The following is a 15347-nucleotide window of genomic DNA, read 5'->3' as shown; positions in this document are numbered from 1 at the left end:
TTGATATCTCTGATTTGGGCTACAAAGTGGTTCTGCCCCAGGCTGATCATTAACCTCAGAGGGAGCCACTGCCTGGGCTGGGTTGGTGGCATGCTGGGGCTGCAGCAAAGATCCACAGGGTTCATATTCTGATTAGAGTGTAAGCTTTTCATTTTTCAGAATTTTAATTGTCTGGATGGCATTAAAAAAAAAAAAAAAGGATAAATGGATGCTGACCTTTGTGACTGCCCTTAAAATCCTGTCTTTAAAAACAAAAAAAATATCCAATAAAACTGTACAAGGTCAATCACTCTGACATCAGTGCCTTGCAGCCCATGCCCTCCTGCTCAGAGCATTGCCTGGGGGTGCCAGGCTGAAGGAAATCTGGGACAAATCCAGAATATTCCTGACCTGACTGCATCTTCTTTCCCTTGGTCAGGAGGTGGGTCTTCACAGGTCACTCATTTTTGATTGGCATTTTCTTCCACCCATCTTTTTCCATTTTCTCTAATATTTGAATTTATCTTGCAAGCAGAATTTTAATGAGAATTCCCTTCAGTGAAGAACTGGAGTTGATGCTTAACCAGGTGAGTCCTCCAATTTGAGGACAATTAAATGAAGACTAAAAGCTGTGAATAGTAAAACTTTCAGACCTTAAGTAACAGGATTCAGTTTGTTTTTCTTTCTGTTCATAAATAATCCATCCAAAATTCATTATTCCACTTAGTGAGAAAATAGTCAGAATGTTTTCATGGCACTGACTGGATTTGTACTTTTGGGTTTTCAGGCAGTCCCTTCCTGAAGATGCAGGGAGTTATTTCAATGCAGAGACAGGAATCCTGGAGGCCCCAGTGACAATCCTGATCATGGACAAGGTCAGGGATTTTTGTGATGCTGATTATCAGATTGACATAAAATAATTTATGTAAATTATTTTAGTGAATTTTCACTTAATGATACCTAATTTTAGATTAGTTCTTTACTAATTGAGGCTCTGTGATAATAGTTAAAGATGCTTAAAGTGCTGATACAGATTTGATCATTTTTTCTTGTCTCATATTTGCAATCTAGGAAGTTTAATCCTTTCTCCTCAGTGCTGATCTCATGTTACTGTCAAGGAACAGAGTAACTTTTTCTTGCACTTTTCGTTTTGGATGACATTTCATTTAAATCCTGTCCTTACAACCCACACATGGAGTTTTTATCCTGTTCTCTTGCATTTGTTTCAGGCTAAAAAAGTTAATTTTACTGTCCATGCCATTGTTACTACTTCTGATTTGGAAATCAGCCCAGCACAGATCAGCTTTGGGTACTGCACGATCTATGAAGCTGTGCAGGCAAATGTCACCCTAACAAACAAATCCATCTTGCCACAGGAGTTTGGATTTGTGGGACTGCCAGAGGTAGGGACTGATCCCACACACACCCCCTCTGCTGTCAAAATAGATTTCAGTGTCATGGGAACGTGTTCAGTGTGAGTGTAAATAAATCATGACTGGTTCTTGCATGGGAATCCTGCTGCTGGAGCTCTGTCCTGCAGTGTGTGAATCTCCCTCTGAATTTGCCACGCAGTGCAAATCCCTGCGAGGAGATTTTCCTGTTCCTCACCTTTTCCTGTCAGAATTCCTGGGTTTTTACACCAAAAGATCTCCTAAAAGAACACCTGGGACACTTTTACCCCTAAATAAAACTGGCTTGGGGCTGTGGCTGTGGAATGTGCCCACTTTGCACCAAATGCCCAAAGGCTTCCCTTTAAAATGCTCCTTGGAACCATCCCAAGCCATGCCTGGGCACTTTCTGAGTGGTTGGAAATTGATGTTGAAGCACAAATTTAATCACAGGAGCTGCTGGGTTCATGTGGGCTGGGTCTCCTGAATAATTTTTTGGAGAAAATTTGTTCTTCAAGCTCCATAGTGGCAGGGTGAGGTGATCACAGTGTGAAATGTTGGGCATGTTGGCATCAGAGCTGGAGGAACCTGGCAGTTCATTGGGCATTGTCCTGTTCTCAGCTGGCTTAGGGATTAAAATCAAGGAGTAGCTGAAAGGAATTGTTAACTTCAGCTTCAGGAAAGCTTTGCTACCCAGGATGTGTTTCCTGAGGAGCTTGAAGTGTGCATCTTCATCTCAAGCACAAAGCACTGCACAGCTGTGGGGGAGGAACTGCTCCTGTCCCTGCCCCACACAGGAATGAGCTCTCAAAGGCTCAGGGCACCTGCTGGGATTTTCACCATATTTCATTCAGTTTTCTATGAAGAGTAAATAAACATTAGAGCAAGGTGATTTCCACAGATGGGAAGAAGCTGGGGAAGGGATTCTCCTGAAATCTGACTTCATGGATTTAATGCCTTTTGAGTTACTTTGAGATGAGAAATCTGCCCCTCAGACTCTGGGCACTGACTCAGACAAAAACTTCTCCCTGGAAGGTTTCTCTTTTCCTGACAGTTCCACATTTAATAACAATTTTTTTTAAATCTTGCCAATATTATCTTATTTTAATTTATTAGTAAACTGATAAATTAATTAATAATTTCTTATCCTGCCATTTTGAAGTTTGTTGAAGTTCAACCCAACGATGGATTTGGAATTATTCTTCCCCTGGAAAGCCTGACACTGGACATAATCTTTAAAGCCACCAAGGCAAAGGAGTACAGCTTTGAGCTCACCTGCAGGACAGAGATCAACAGGTGTGTTCATGGATGGACAGCAGGGAAGCTAAAATCTGAATTTCACTGCTAACCCAGCTGAGATTGAATCCCTGCTTGTCCTGGGGAGGAGAGGCTGGATTAGCACCTGAGGCAGGTGGGAATTTTCAGTTGCAGAAGTTGCTCAGTTCCTGTTGGTTTCATCCTTGATTTTCACATCTGCCTCCACTGAGATGACTTTTCCCACCCCTCCTGAAGTCTATCCTTGTCCTACACCAAAGCTCCAGCCCCTCAACCTGCAGTGCTCTGCTGCTTTTTCAGCACAATTACTGAAGGAATTCTTTTTTGTAAAAATGCTCTATGCTTTAAGCCATTGCTACTGCAATAATGATGGCATAAACTTTGATTTGACTGGATGTATTTCCAGAAGTTCACAGAGGAAGAATTCAAGCAGGGACTCTGGCCAATTGTGCATTAAAAATAGATAGTATTATTGTTCATCTTTAGGCAAAATTCCCATTGCAAGCTTGAAATTCTGCTTAAATAGGGACTACAGGATTAGCTCCCTATTTTCCGGGCTGATTAAGACACTATTTTATGCTGAGACAATTTATCATGTGTTTATTTTTAGACAATTCAAGCTGTCATGCAAAGCAGTTGGAGTCCACCCACCTCTTGAATTGTCTCATTCCTTGGTTCAGTTTGCTGCTACAGCCCTGAACTCGGTGTCTTCAGCCACTGTGGATGTGCTCAGTGCCCACCCTGTCCCAGGCAGCCCTGGCCCAGCTGGCCCCACTTCCTTTGAGTTCCACGTGCCCCAGGAGTGCCCTGTGGCCATCACACCCTCTGTGGGAACCCTGCTGCCTGGCCAGGTAAATTCCCTTTCAGTGTTGGGTGTTGTGCCAAATCTTTGATCGTCTGCATCCTTACAAAGGCTGTCACTTGTAAACACAGCTCCAAACATCAGTTGTTGTTGGAATAGCTGGAATGTTTTGTATTGTTTAAAAGAATGATTTAAATCAGACAGGAGGGTTAAGCACCAAATCTGGCTAATGCCTCATGGGAGTGTGTGATGGATGTCACAGGGGTCCCAGGACCAGGGAGGAGATGAGAATGTTGACTCCATGTTTCAGAAGGCTGATTTATTATTTTATATTATATATATAATATTAAAATTATACTGAAAAAAAAATAGAAGAAAAGATTTCATCAGAAAGCTAGCTAATAATAGAAAAGGAATGATAACAAAGACTTGTGACTGACCAGACAGTCCAAGAAAGCTGGACTATGATTGGCCATTAATTAGAAACAACCACATTAAACCAATGTCTAAAAACCCTAAAAATCTATTTTTTACCCTGTGATAAATTCACTATCATTCTACTTAAACTTTTGTGGCTTGTAATTCTTCATATAAGGTTAGTGATTGATTGAGCCCTTGGAAAAAACAAAGGCACAGGGGTCTGGGGCTCTGTGCCAGGGTCTCTGAGCCCCCTGGGCAGGGTTTGGAGCCCTGCAGGGCAGCCAGAGGCATTTCCTGGGCTCCAGCCCCTCCTGTGTGTGCTCTCCCATCCCAGAAAAGCTCCATCCGAGTGTCCTTCAGGCCGGCGCTGTCGGAGCAGCTCGTCAGGGAGGAGGCAGCGCGGAGCCTCAGCACAGCAGCTGTGCCAGGGGCAGCAGCACAAGTAAGGAATGCTAAGAACAGCCCATGCTGCTGGGCTGCCACTTCCAGAGATTTGTTTCTCTGGATGGTATTTTTATCATAAAATTATTTGCATATTAATGAAGCCCAAGCTTGTGGTCCATGGGGGACCTGCCTATAAAGGATGAGGGTGTGAGTGTGCACTCAGTGTGTGGCCTCTTCACTGAGCAATCATTTAATTTTGTGCTCACAATTATTCCTAGAGGGTTTTATGGCCAACTGAAATACTCTTAAAAAAAAAAAGAAAATAAAAAGCTTCTAAACTTCCTGAAGATTTACAGCATCTATGGAATTTATATGCAACCCCCAGGTCAGTTAATTTATGTGAGCACCTGTGGTTGTCTTGGATTGGGAGATAAACGGTAAAATACTCATGAGACAGAGACTCATCTGCTCCAAGAGGAGACCTCTTATTCTAAGAGGGAGTAAAATATGTCCATTTCAACCTAATTTTTAAATTTTACACTTTTGGAAATTTGTCTGTTGTAGCTACTGTGTCTGTGGGCTGTCACCATCATCCTGCTGTCCCCTGCTCTGTGTCACCTCCTTGCTCTGTGTCTTTGCTCACTCCTCTCTTGCTCAGATTCCCATTGATCCCCCTCAGTCTCCAGTGGGCAAAAAGAAGAAAGATTCAAAGAAAGAACAAAAAGAACGAAATAAATCGAGTATTTCCATCTCCAGAGGAAGGGCTGGAAGCAGGAAAAGCCTGGCTTCTGTACATAGCCCTGAAGAGCCAAAACCAGAAGAGTTAAAGCCTGAGTAAGTCAACAGAAGCATCTTGTACTACACAGACAGCATTCTCTTTAGAAGTAGTTTAATAAATCTACTAAAGCTGTAGGTAGACAAGAAAGCAAACTGGAGAGGGAACAGCTTCAGCTGTGTTGCAGAGGCTGTTTCCAAAATTAGTGCTGCTTGTGAGCCACACAGCTGTACCCTCTCATGTGAGGCAAAGAATCCCTTTATGCATCAGAAGGATTGAAGACTTCAAAGAATCTGTCAGGGAGCAGGGGCTGGGGCTGTGCGGGGGTGGGGCTGAGCCAACACGGGTTTATGGAAAGGGCAGCAGCAAAGCTCAGCTTGGGCACCAACAGAAACTCCTCAAAGAAACCTCTGTGAGCACATCTACAGAGCCAGCTGATGGCCCAAACCCATGGCTGAGAGGAATTTCTGGTTTTAATTTGAGGGCTGACACAGTCCAGCACGAGTCATGGTCAGCATCAGTGCTGGCAGGGAAATGCTGCTGGGAATGTGCATGAGGAGCAATCCCTGAGCAGTGTGAGCACCTCAGGGAGAGCCAACACCAGCAGCATTGCTGCCTGCAGCCTGGGACACTCACATGCAAAATCTGATCCTTGAGGGCCCCTGTACAGCAGGAAATTCAGAACCACACTTCTGCCCAGGCTCAGGAATTTGGAAGTATTTGGAAGTAAATACATACTGAAGCAACAGGCATTTGGCTGTGCTGGATGTTTTGACATCTTTTACTACAATTCCATGTTCATTGCAATCCATTAATTATAATTTCTAAACACTTTCAGCAGAGATTGTAAAAAAATTCCCTATTTTAGAAGTATTGCCTACAGACTGCATTAGAGGAATGTGATCCTGTGTGTTTACATGACACTGAGATGATGTAGAAGTACTGGAAGACACTGAAATTCCTGAAGTATTCAACCAAAGGAAATTGTATTGAGGTTTTTGCAATCTTTGGTGTAACATTTGTTATCTGGGTTCTTCATTTTTATTCTCTTGTAGGGTGGGTCCATTACTGACAGTCATTTTATTTCACTGTTACATTCCATTTTGAATGTGTGACTAAGAAACAATAATCACAAATAGCTCAGCAGATATTTATTTGATGGTTTTGCTCTCTCACTCTCTGAGGTAATTCCTATTCCTGGATTCTCTAGTTCTGATGCTTACAGGGCAGCCCAGGCTTTCCTGACAAGGAGTTTCAGAGGGAGTTTTAACAAATACATCATCCCATGCTCTGTTGCAAGTGGCCATGCCAGTGGAGAGGAGGGCTCTGGGAGCTTGACCTGCAGGTGGGTGCATTGGGTAACCCAGAGATGTGAGGGGGAAATGGTGCCATTGCTGATTTATTCATTTGGGGGAGAAATTTGTTTTCTGCTCTTAATTACTTCATAGCTCAGTGGTAGAAACTCATGCTCCCAGCCCACCAGTTGGATAAGAATCAAACACATGAATATCAAAGCAGCTGAAGGAATAATTGTGTGAAAACTTTGAGGCAGCTGTAGCTCAGGCACAGTCAGTCACCCAGCCCTGTGCTGTGCTGTCACACCCTGGACAGGGGCAGATCCCTGGCAGTTGTTGTGTCTGTGCTCCCAGAGCTCTGCCCTCCTATTCCCAGAGCTCTGCCCTCTTATTCCCAGAGCTCTGCCCTCTTATTCCCAGCTCTGTCCTTTTATTCCCAGCTCTGTCCTTTTATTCCCAGCTCTGCCCTTTTATTCCCCAGCTGCCTTTGCTCTCTTGCAGCCCTCACAACACCTTGTACCTGGAGCTGCACTGCCCTGCTGTGGCCCCTCCTGTGCTGATCATGTCAGACTCTGGGATCAACACAGCCAATTTTGGGGATGTTTCTGTAGGTATGGAGTTTGAGTTCTGCTTTGGAGTTGTTTCTCTCTGACAGTGAGTTCTTCCCAGTGGTTTTACATTTTCAAAAGTCAGGAGAGAAATTAGCCCTTAGTGGCATTTACGTGGAAAATAAGGAGCCTCTGGCCAGCTGAGGCCCATGGAAGAGCAGATCTGGTCCCCAAACCAGGACCTGGAAGCTCCAGAAGTGACTGGCCCAGTCTGAAAGCGTTTTGGTGAGCTTTGAGTGGTGCCTTAGCCATAGGCCTGGGATGAGTGTGGCTCAGGCAGGAGCAGGAGTGAGGGGGAGGAATGAGAGGGATGAGCATCCTCCTTTTGGGAAGTGTTTTCATTCCTTGCAGGCCACAGAATGATGAAGAGAATTACAATAGAAAACATCTCCCCAGGGAAGCTGGAGGTATCCTTGTCTGAGCACATGAGCTCAGCCTTCAGCCTCTGCCTCTGCAGGAGGAACTGCTGCACACCAAATCACCAGCTCATCTTCTCTCTTGAGTTATTGACCTCTCAAAAGCTTTTAGATGCTTAGTTCAGACCTAAGACATGGAAACAATATGTAGAATTTATCTTTTTTCTCAATCTTTATGAATGTTTTTCCTTGAGTTGCACTCTTTAGCTGGGATTCTCAGTTCTGAATCCCAATGGCCCCTTCCTGTTGGTCAGAGCAGTTGGAACACTTGAGCCAGGTGAAAATAAACCCCTGATCATCTCTTTTTGTCCAAGTGAGGATAAATGGGTGAGTAAAAGATAAGAGGAGTGGAGAGGAGAGACAAAGTTCCCTGTCCACCCTTTGGATCTTGTCTCAGTTCTGGGATGGTCCCTTGGGAGGGGTCAGCTGGAGGGATGGGGGTTCCCTGAGCAGATGCACTAACCCAGGCACCCTCTGGGCAGTTCTTGGAAACTCTGGACATCCAGGTGGCACAGAGCAACCTGAGCCTCCCCCTGTGTGGGCACGGGGTGGTGCCCAGCACTGAGTGCTCCGTGGGAGAGGTGCTGGACATGGGATACGTCATGGCCAGGGACACAGTGACTGCCACAGTCCAGGTAAGGCCTCTGAGCAGAGCACAGCAGAGTTCCTGTCAGGAGGAACACAACACAAACTCCTCCCAGATTCAGTCCAAGTGTGTCAATAACCAAAGCCCAGTATTGATGCAGAGGGGGGTTGGTGTGGCACATTGTGGGCATCACTCTGGTGGCATCTGGGGACACAGAGCTGCACTAATGCAGCAAAATAAATTCAGCCCCTTTGCAAACTATGGATCTTACAGGCCTGAGAATCAATTTCCTTCATGCAAATGCTGTTGTGTGAATGAATGTCCCCAGATAAAGAACACTTCCAGCATGACCCTGCTGTTCTCTGTGCAACTGGAGTCACTCTCACCAACACGGGACAGAGACCGGCAGAAAATCCCCTCCTTTCTCACATCCTCTCTGCAGAGAACAGAGATTGTTGGTAAATTTCTTCTCTTCTTTGCTCTTTTTCCTCTGCTAAAGACTCAGGAGGTGGAAAGCAGCAGAGTTGTGTCCTCTTAGATGCACACAACTGTCAGACCCTGGGGCATCACAGCCCTGAAATTAAAGACTTCATTTTGCTCCCCAGTAGGAGCTGTAATAATTCTTTCAATATGAGGGGCTGTAAATGTATGCAGCCTGAGCAAATATCCACAAGTAAGGAGAAATTAGTGTTTAAATCTAAATAAACCCACACAGTAATTGCACATTAAAGATTCCATTTAAAGATGTCCAGATCTGTAAAAACAAGTCAGAATATAGGAAGGTTTGGTGATGCTGCTTCAGTTCCTCTGGAGATTAATGCATCAAACTGATGGATGGATGGATTTATCTGGTGTTCCTAACACCCTGTTTTGCTGCAAAGCCATGTATCAGCTCTTATTTATTTGCTGTTCCAACAAAAATTAAATGGATTTAAAATTTATGAAGCTGTCCTCCTTTCTTATCTGTATCCTCATTTTTATTTACCAGGAACACAGAACTATAATGGCTTCAGTGTGTTCAGGGTCTCTCCAACAGAAGGAAAAATTGAGGCTGGGATGAGCCAGGATCTTGTGGTTACCTTCAGTCCTGATCATGAAAGTCTCTACTACTCCGACCGTCTCAAGGTTCTGCTCTTTGGCAAGGTGAGACAATCAGGATTATGAAAACAGTCTAAATGTTGGATGAACTGATGTAGGGAGGAAAGGGCACGTTTGGGGCCCTATGACATTTTTCAGGATTAGATATTCTGTTACTAATTAATAAAAACAGTGACGTGGGGTCCATCCCACGGCACGGGCAGGAGGGGACGGGAGCTGAGCACGCTCCAAGGGGCTGCTGCAGGGAGCATTTAATGGCAGGGCAGAGGGCGAGGGGAGCTCCAGCTGCCCAGCAGGGCCCGGCAGGAGCAGCAGCCCCAGGGAGCCGCCCGGTGCCCGGTGCCATCTGCGGAGCTCCCGCCGTGCCCCGGCCGGACGCGCAGGTGGCCGCGCCGCGGGCAGCGCTGGGCCCTGCCAGGACACCACAAGCTGGTGCAGAGTGACCACCAAAGCCCAGCAGCAGCACTGCAGAGGGCCGGGCCGAGCCAGAGCCGCTGCTGCCCTCGCACAGTGCGGGATTGCAGCTGGGAATGCACGGCGGGACGAGCTGAGCGTGAGCGGACACTTGACCCAGTTTGGCAGCAGAAAGGTTTTGTCTCTTTTAGTGGTTGTGGATAAATCGTTTGTGCAGTGCCCTCCTGAGGCACATTGCCCTGGTTGTTAAAACAGAAATGCCGGAGTGGGCAAACTAGGGGAGGTGCAGAGCTCCTGCATTAGAGCCCAGGATCGCTGGCACCGTGATGCCCCCTCCGTTTGCTGGTGCTGCTGGCTCCGGTGCCAGCGTCGTGCGGGTGACCGAGCTGTCACCTGCAGCCAGCATTTCTGTCCCACCCAGCACACAGCCCACGAGGTCCAGCTGAAGGGAGCAGCCCGGAATCACATCATGTTTGTGGAGGGGGGAGAGCCCCTGGATGTGCCCGTGGAGTCCTTGGCTGTGACCCCACCTGTGGCACCACAGGAAGCACTGGGAAAAGGTAAAGTGCCACCACTGTTATTATGGAACAGGGAGGGATCAGACATGGCAATGTTCCTCTTCCTTTAAGAAAAAAGGAAATTTAAGGCAATTTTTCCAGAATCAGAAAAAATAAGCATTATGTTACAGCATAGATTCATCATACACAAAAATACCACGAAAGTTTCTCTTAAGGAAAGTTTTTCTCTTCATTTGAATGCAGTTTTGTCTTAATGATGATCTTCTACCTCTGCAGCTTCTTTGAAAAAATGATTATAATGTAATACTACTGTGAAGAGCTAAGATGCATTTGCTTTCTGCCACTTCTCTGAGGTGCATTAAATGTTTAAGAAATTATTTCATATATAATCACATATCCTGGATCCTCCTGTTTGTCCTGTTATGAAACTTCTGGGGGTTTGAAGTTACTCTTCCTTAATTTCATGGGACAGGATGCAAACAGCTCCTGACTCCTGAGCTGTAAATAAGTCCAGGCACACACACAAAAGTAGGAATAAAATACACAGAGCTGTGTGCCATGGGCTAGAAAACCAGCCTGGAACTTGCTAAACAAGTAATAATTGCACTTTGCAAATTGTCCAAACCCTCCTTTTCCTTAATTCCTCACTAACTCTGTGAAAGGATCTCTTTGTCTGTGCCAGCTCCTGAGATACCACATCACCTTGTTTTGAACCTGCTGCAGTTTCTGTTGGTTCCCAAAGGCCAAAGGCTCAGTTTGCCTGTCTCAGAGCTGACCTGCTTGCTGTTTGTTTAGGGCCACAAGAAGCAGTGAGGTCCCTTCTCCTGCTCCTGGAGTTTGTGGAGGGCTCAGCAGAGCCAGCCAGGGCAGAGATCACCGTGGGGGCCATTCAAAGTCCTCAGATGGCAGCCAGGAAGGTGAGGGAAATAAAACCTGCAGGTTTGTGCCAGGTGCTGGGTGGGATCCTGACAGTGTGCAAAGGGCTGCTCCTTCCTTCTCTCCAAAATTCAGAAACTCATAAAAAGGGCTGCTCATTCCTTCTGTCCAAAATTCACAAATTCATAAAAAGGGCTGCTTGTTCCTTCTGTCCAAAATTCACAAATTCATAAATTTTAAAAAGCAGCTTTCAGAGTTTCTAATGAATTTGACATTATAAAAGCACAGCGTTAGAAAAGCTTATTTTTCAGGGGCTAATATAAGGAATTAGCATTATCATACTAAGTCAGCAGCAAATTGAATTTGTGTGTCCGTGCCAGAGCGTGGAGTTCAGCCTGGACAGCGGCCCCGAGGTGCGGCGGGCGGGCTTCGAGCTGGACGGAGCCAAGGGAGCCCTGGAGCGCGGGCAGCTCAAGCGCATCGGCGTCTCGTGGGTGCCACCTGCCGACCTGCAGGTGAGCCTGCGGCACCGCTGGGGCACGCGGGGCTCCGGGAGGGTGGCACACAGGGCTCCTGACGGGGTGTGGCACAAAGCTCCTGATGGGTGTCACACAGGGCTCCTGATGGGTGTCACACAAAGATCCTGATGGGTGTCACACAGGGCTCCTGATGGGTGTCACACAAAGATCCTGATGGGTGTCACACAGGGCTCCTGATGGGGTGTCACACAAAGATCCTGATGGGTGTCACACAGGGCTCCTGATGGGTGTCACACAGGGCTCCTGATGGGGTGTCACACAAAGATCCTGATGGGTGTCACACAGGGCTCCTGACGGGGTGTGGCACAAAGCTCCTGATGCACACCCCATTTCCCTTCTACTGCCCTTTATCTGCTACTTGTGCCTTGTGAAGTTGGATGTGATGTCCCAACAGCTCCACGGGGCTGTGATTGCCCTGATTCACCTCCGTGGGCATTCATGGAGCATGGGGGCACTGAGTCCCCGTGTGTGGGATGGCACAATGAGTAGCTGGTTCCAAAATTAAAAGTTTTGTGCCATCACAGCAGGAAGAGACAGCAGAGTTCCTGGCAGGGTGAATCCAGCCTGCATGGTAACCCTGCTCTTGCTCAACCCTGAGCACTCACTGGGGGCTGACAGGATTTCCTTCCAGCCCTCCCTGGGAGCTCTGTGCTTGCTGCTGTGCCCAGCTGCCATGGCAGTGACGTGGGGACAGTCTCTGTGGGGACACAGTGCTGAGTCACTGTCACACCTCACTGGCTGCAGCATGAGCATCACTTGGGGACAGAGAGGAGCCAGCACAGTGGCTGTAGCTGTCACCTGTAGCTATAACTGGTACCTGAACACTGAGATGTGAAACACAGAGTTTAGAAGGTGAGCAGCTCGTGTCTCCTGTGTCCACAAGACCAGGCTGGTGTCTGTGTGGTTCTCTCTGCAGACCAGTGACCCCCCTGTGGTGTCAGCCCTGCTGACTGTGAAAGGGGACATCACAGAGTGCTACCGAGTCCTGCTCATGGCCAGAGTGGTGTCTGCAGCTGCTCCCACTGCCTGAGGGGTCAGGCAAACGGAAGAAGATGGAGGTTCCATTCCTGGGAGATCTCTGCTGGAACATGGCAGGATTTTGAGGTTGTTGCAGATAAGTGAGGGCAGCAGGGACATGGGAGGGAAGGGCCATGTAACATTTCTGCTGTTTCACCCAAAGTTCTCTGTAAACTCTGGTGTCAGTAGCTTAATTTTCCAGCTGACTCTGTGACAATAATCTTGTGTTAGAGGAAAGAATTCCTGAGGGCCCCAAGCAGCTACAGCTGCTGTTAATCCCAAGTCTCCCAAAGTCATCCCACCAGGAGGAATATCTGCTTTACATCCACATCAGTGAGTTTCTATCTTTATCCAATTTCAGATGCTTTTTGTAGGATTTGGAAAGGCCTTGACTTTTTCTAAGACCAGAATAAAGTTTCTTATTCAAACCTCCTCCAAATCATCTGGGGAGTCACTTTTACAATGTTCAGTCAAACGTGCCTGGTAACAGGAGGTCAAGGGGGAACATTCCTGTGCTGTTCCCTGGATATGGGCAGACACTTGCCAGACATCCTGGCTGTCCAGGAACTTTGTATTTCTATATTTGCCTTCTGCTGAATTCTGGGTGAGAGCAGAATCCTGCTGTTCTGGGGAAGCCAGAGTGCCCTGCAGGTGGAACTTCTGTCAGGAAGCAGAGCTGGAGAATGGGGGGAGCAGGAAGGCAGCAGCCATCAGACACAGGATAATGCTGTGCATCTCTTATCACACTCTTTCCTGAGTCACAGGCAGTCTGTGGCAAAGTTCCCTCCCCAGCACTCCGAGGGCGTGCTGCCCTTTGGCCCTGGCTGTCAGATCCCTGACTCAGATGATGCAATCAGAAAACAGAAACGTTATTTGTAAATATCCCTGTGGTAACGAGGAACCAGCAGGGGAGCAATTGTCACAAGGAACATTTAAACCAGGCTCCCCCTCTGACAGAGGAGGTTTGTGGGGGTGAAGAGGGGGTTCCTTGTTTTTCCAGCCAGCGTTTGATCCATTGAGATGTGTTCTATTTAATAATGGCTCGAGTGCCCGTGGAGTCACTTAACTCCTCAGTCTAAGGACTGCAGATGCTGAAGCAGCCCCAGTGTCCTGGGCTGGCAGCACTGGGGGTGGCAGTGCCAGCCAGGGACAGCTCTGCCTTCCTTGGAGGCCCTGGGTGCTGCTGCTGGCACAGCTGGGCCTGGAGCTGGCACAAAGGGCTCTGTGTGCTGGCTCCCCTGCAGCCCCAAAAGGGTGAGTAAATCCCACCACAGGCACTCACAGCACTGCTCACTCCACAGCCACAGTGAGCAAGGAAGGGCACAGCCTGTGGGACTGGAGGAGCTGCTTCAGGCTGTTGTGGGCATTCTTTGTGTGAGGATCCTCCAGATTTCACTCCTGGAAACCAAACAGTGATGGCTGACAACAAATCAGACTCCAGACTCTGGTTATGATAACCATACAGAATGCTGAAAATAAGTGTAACATTTACCAGGAAGCAACACCCCTGTCTTAGCAATCTTCCACTTCACAGAGGTCAGGTCCTGAGAAAAAGCATCCAGAGGATGAAAAGAAGTAAAAAATTAAAGAATGATGTGAAGACAGTGACACTGGTGCCCTCGCAGGGTTGGGCTGGGTAAGGAGCAGCTGCCACCAACCAGCTGAAGGTGCCACTGGTACCCAGGGGTGTCACCCACTGTACCTGCATTCCTGGCACTGGAGAACTTGGATCAATATTTTCACAGGCTTGAAGTGAACAGAAGGTTCTGGGTTTCTCTGGTCAAAGTCTCCACGTTTAAAATTCAGGATGTGTTTGTTGTCTCGGGGGAGGTTGGACCAGGATAACTGGAACAGGTGGTTATTTCTGGAGGACTGAAAATAAAGTAAACTCTCCCTGTAAGCTCCAGCTGACGTTCTGTAAAACACTTATGGGAATCTGAGCAGGTTTCAGTCCCTTTCATAAGAGAAAAGCCTGGAATTTTAGCTTGTCCTGAAAAATGATCATTCTTGGGGGCACAATGGCTGCTCAGGATTGGGGTTCCCTCTCTTGGATTTCTTTGTTCTTCGGGGACACAGAGGGTGAAGTGCCAGCTCTCACATGGACAGCACTCGGCAATGAGACACAGGCTGATGTGGAAGGGAAAACAAATTGTCTGATGTGGAAAAGCTGAGCCATGGGAATGTGAGCAGACTGTGCTGCCTCACCTGGGACACCACTGCAGTTCCAAAAGCAAAAGCAGTTACCGTGTCTGCAAAATGCAACCCTGGATTAGCAATTGTGTCTGCAAAATGTAACCCTGGGTGTGCAAAATGTGTCTGCAAAATGTAACCCTGGATGTTTCACTGCCATTCCATTGAGATACCGCAGTTAGAATTGTCATGATGCAAACCTGCAATGGCCAGTGATTCCCACCTTCAGTTTACTGAAAATGCAGGAATTCTGTGAGGATGCTCCTGCCCACACCATTCTCATGTACAATGTGTGTTATGGGACAGCTGAAGATGGAAACAATTCCCTGGTAACTCAGGCACATGGAGCTGATCCAGGAGTAGTGAGTGGCTCTGTAGGGAATTCCCTGAGCACACAGAGAGTGCTGCTGTGTTCTCCTGGTGTGGATCAGTGCCAATCCCAGTGCCCAGGAGAAGCTCAGCACAGCTCCTGCAAGTTCATCTCCTGGAAAGGCACCGGCCCTGTTCAGTTCTGTGCTTCCAGAGTGGGTTATCCACACTGGCCATTAAAACTGCCAGGGGACTCTAAACATGGAACCCTGTGTTTCTGTTTCCATATCACAGGACTCCAGTAGGAATGGAGCTGTTGTGAGGACAATATGGAAAATGTAACCTCAGAAATATTTCTTCATTTCCTGGAAGTTGAAGTTCTCTGCTCCTCTAACTGCACTTGTGACCATTCTACTTTCAAACTGAGTTTTGCAACTGTGACCACTCTTGGGTCCCTG

The 15347-nt window shown here is 47.3% G+C and overlaps 1 protein-coding gene across 1 annotated transcript in view; it reads left to right on the top strand.

Annotated features, from left to right (window-relative positions):
• The window catches only part of CFAP74 (cilia and flagella associated protein 74), a 36957-nt gene extending 23432 nt beyond the window's left edge, over positions 1–13525 (top strand). The window contains exons 23-39 of the mRNA XM_063176910.1: positions 767–854; positions 1209–1382; positions 2530–2663; positions 3253–3493; positions 4199–4306; positions 4907–5082; positions 6234–6368; positions 6820–6929; positions 7278–7333; positions 7550–7669; positions 7825–7977; positions 8257–8386; positions 8917–9071; positions 9862–10000; positions 10754–10875; positions 11215–11349; positions 12290–13525. Coding sequence (XP_063032980.1) covers positions 767–854; positions 1209–1382; positions 2530–2663; positions 3253–3493; positions 4199–4306; positions 4907–5082; positions 6234–6368; positions 6820–6929; positions 7278–7333; positions 7550–7669; positions 7825–7977; positions 8257–8386; positions 8917–9071; positions 9862–10000; positions 10754–10875; positions 11215–11349; positions 12290–12403 — 2290 coding nt within the window. The 3' untranslated portion in view covers positions 12404–13525. The remainder of the gene's footprint in view (positions 1–766; positions 855–1208; positions 1383–2529; positions 2664–3252; positions 3494–4198; positions 4307–4906; positions 5083–6233; positions 6369–6819; positions 6930–7277; positions 7334–7549; positions 7670–7824; positions 7978–8256; positions 8387–8916; positions 9072–9861; positions 10001–10753; positions 10876–11214; positions 11350–12289) is intronic.
• Positions 13526–15347: the final 1822 nt, after the last annotated feature.

The sequence above is a fragment of the Melospiza melodia genome, chromosome 26, assembly GCF_035770615.1.
Source record: "Melospiza melodia melodia isolate bMelMel2 chromosome 26, bMelMel2.pri, whole genome shotgun sequence".
NCBI lineage: Eukaryota > Metazoa > Chordata > Aves > Passeriformes > Passerellidae > Melospiza > Melospiza melodia.
Note: the sequence above shows the minus strand (reverse complement) of the source record. Positions and strands in the feature narration are given on the sequence as shown.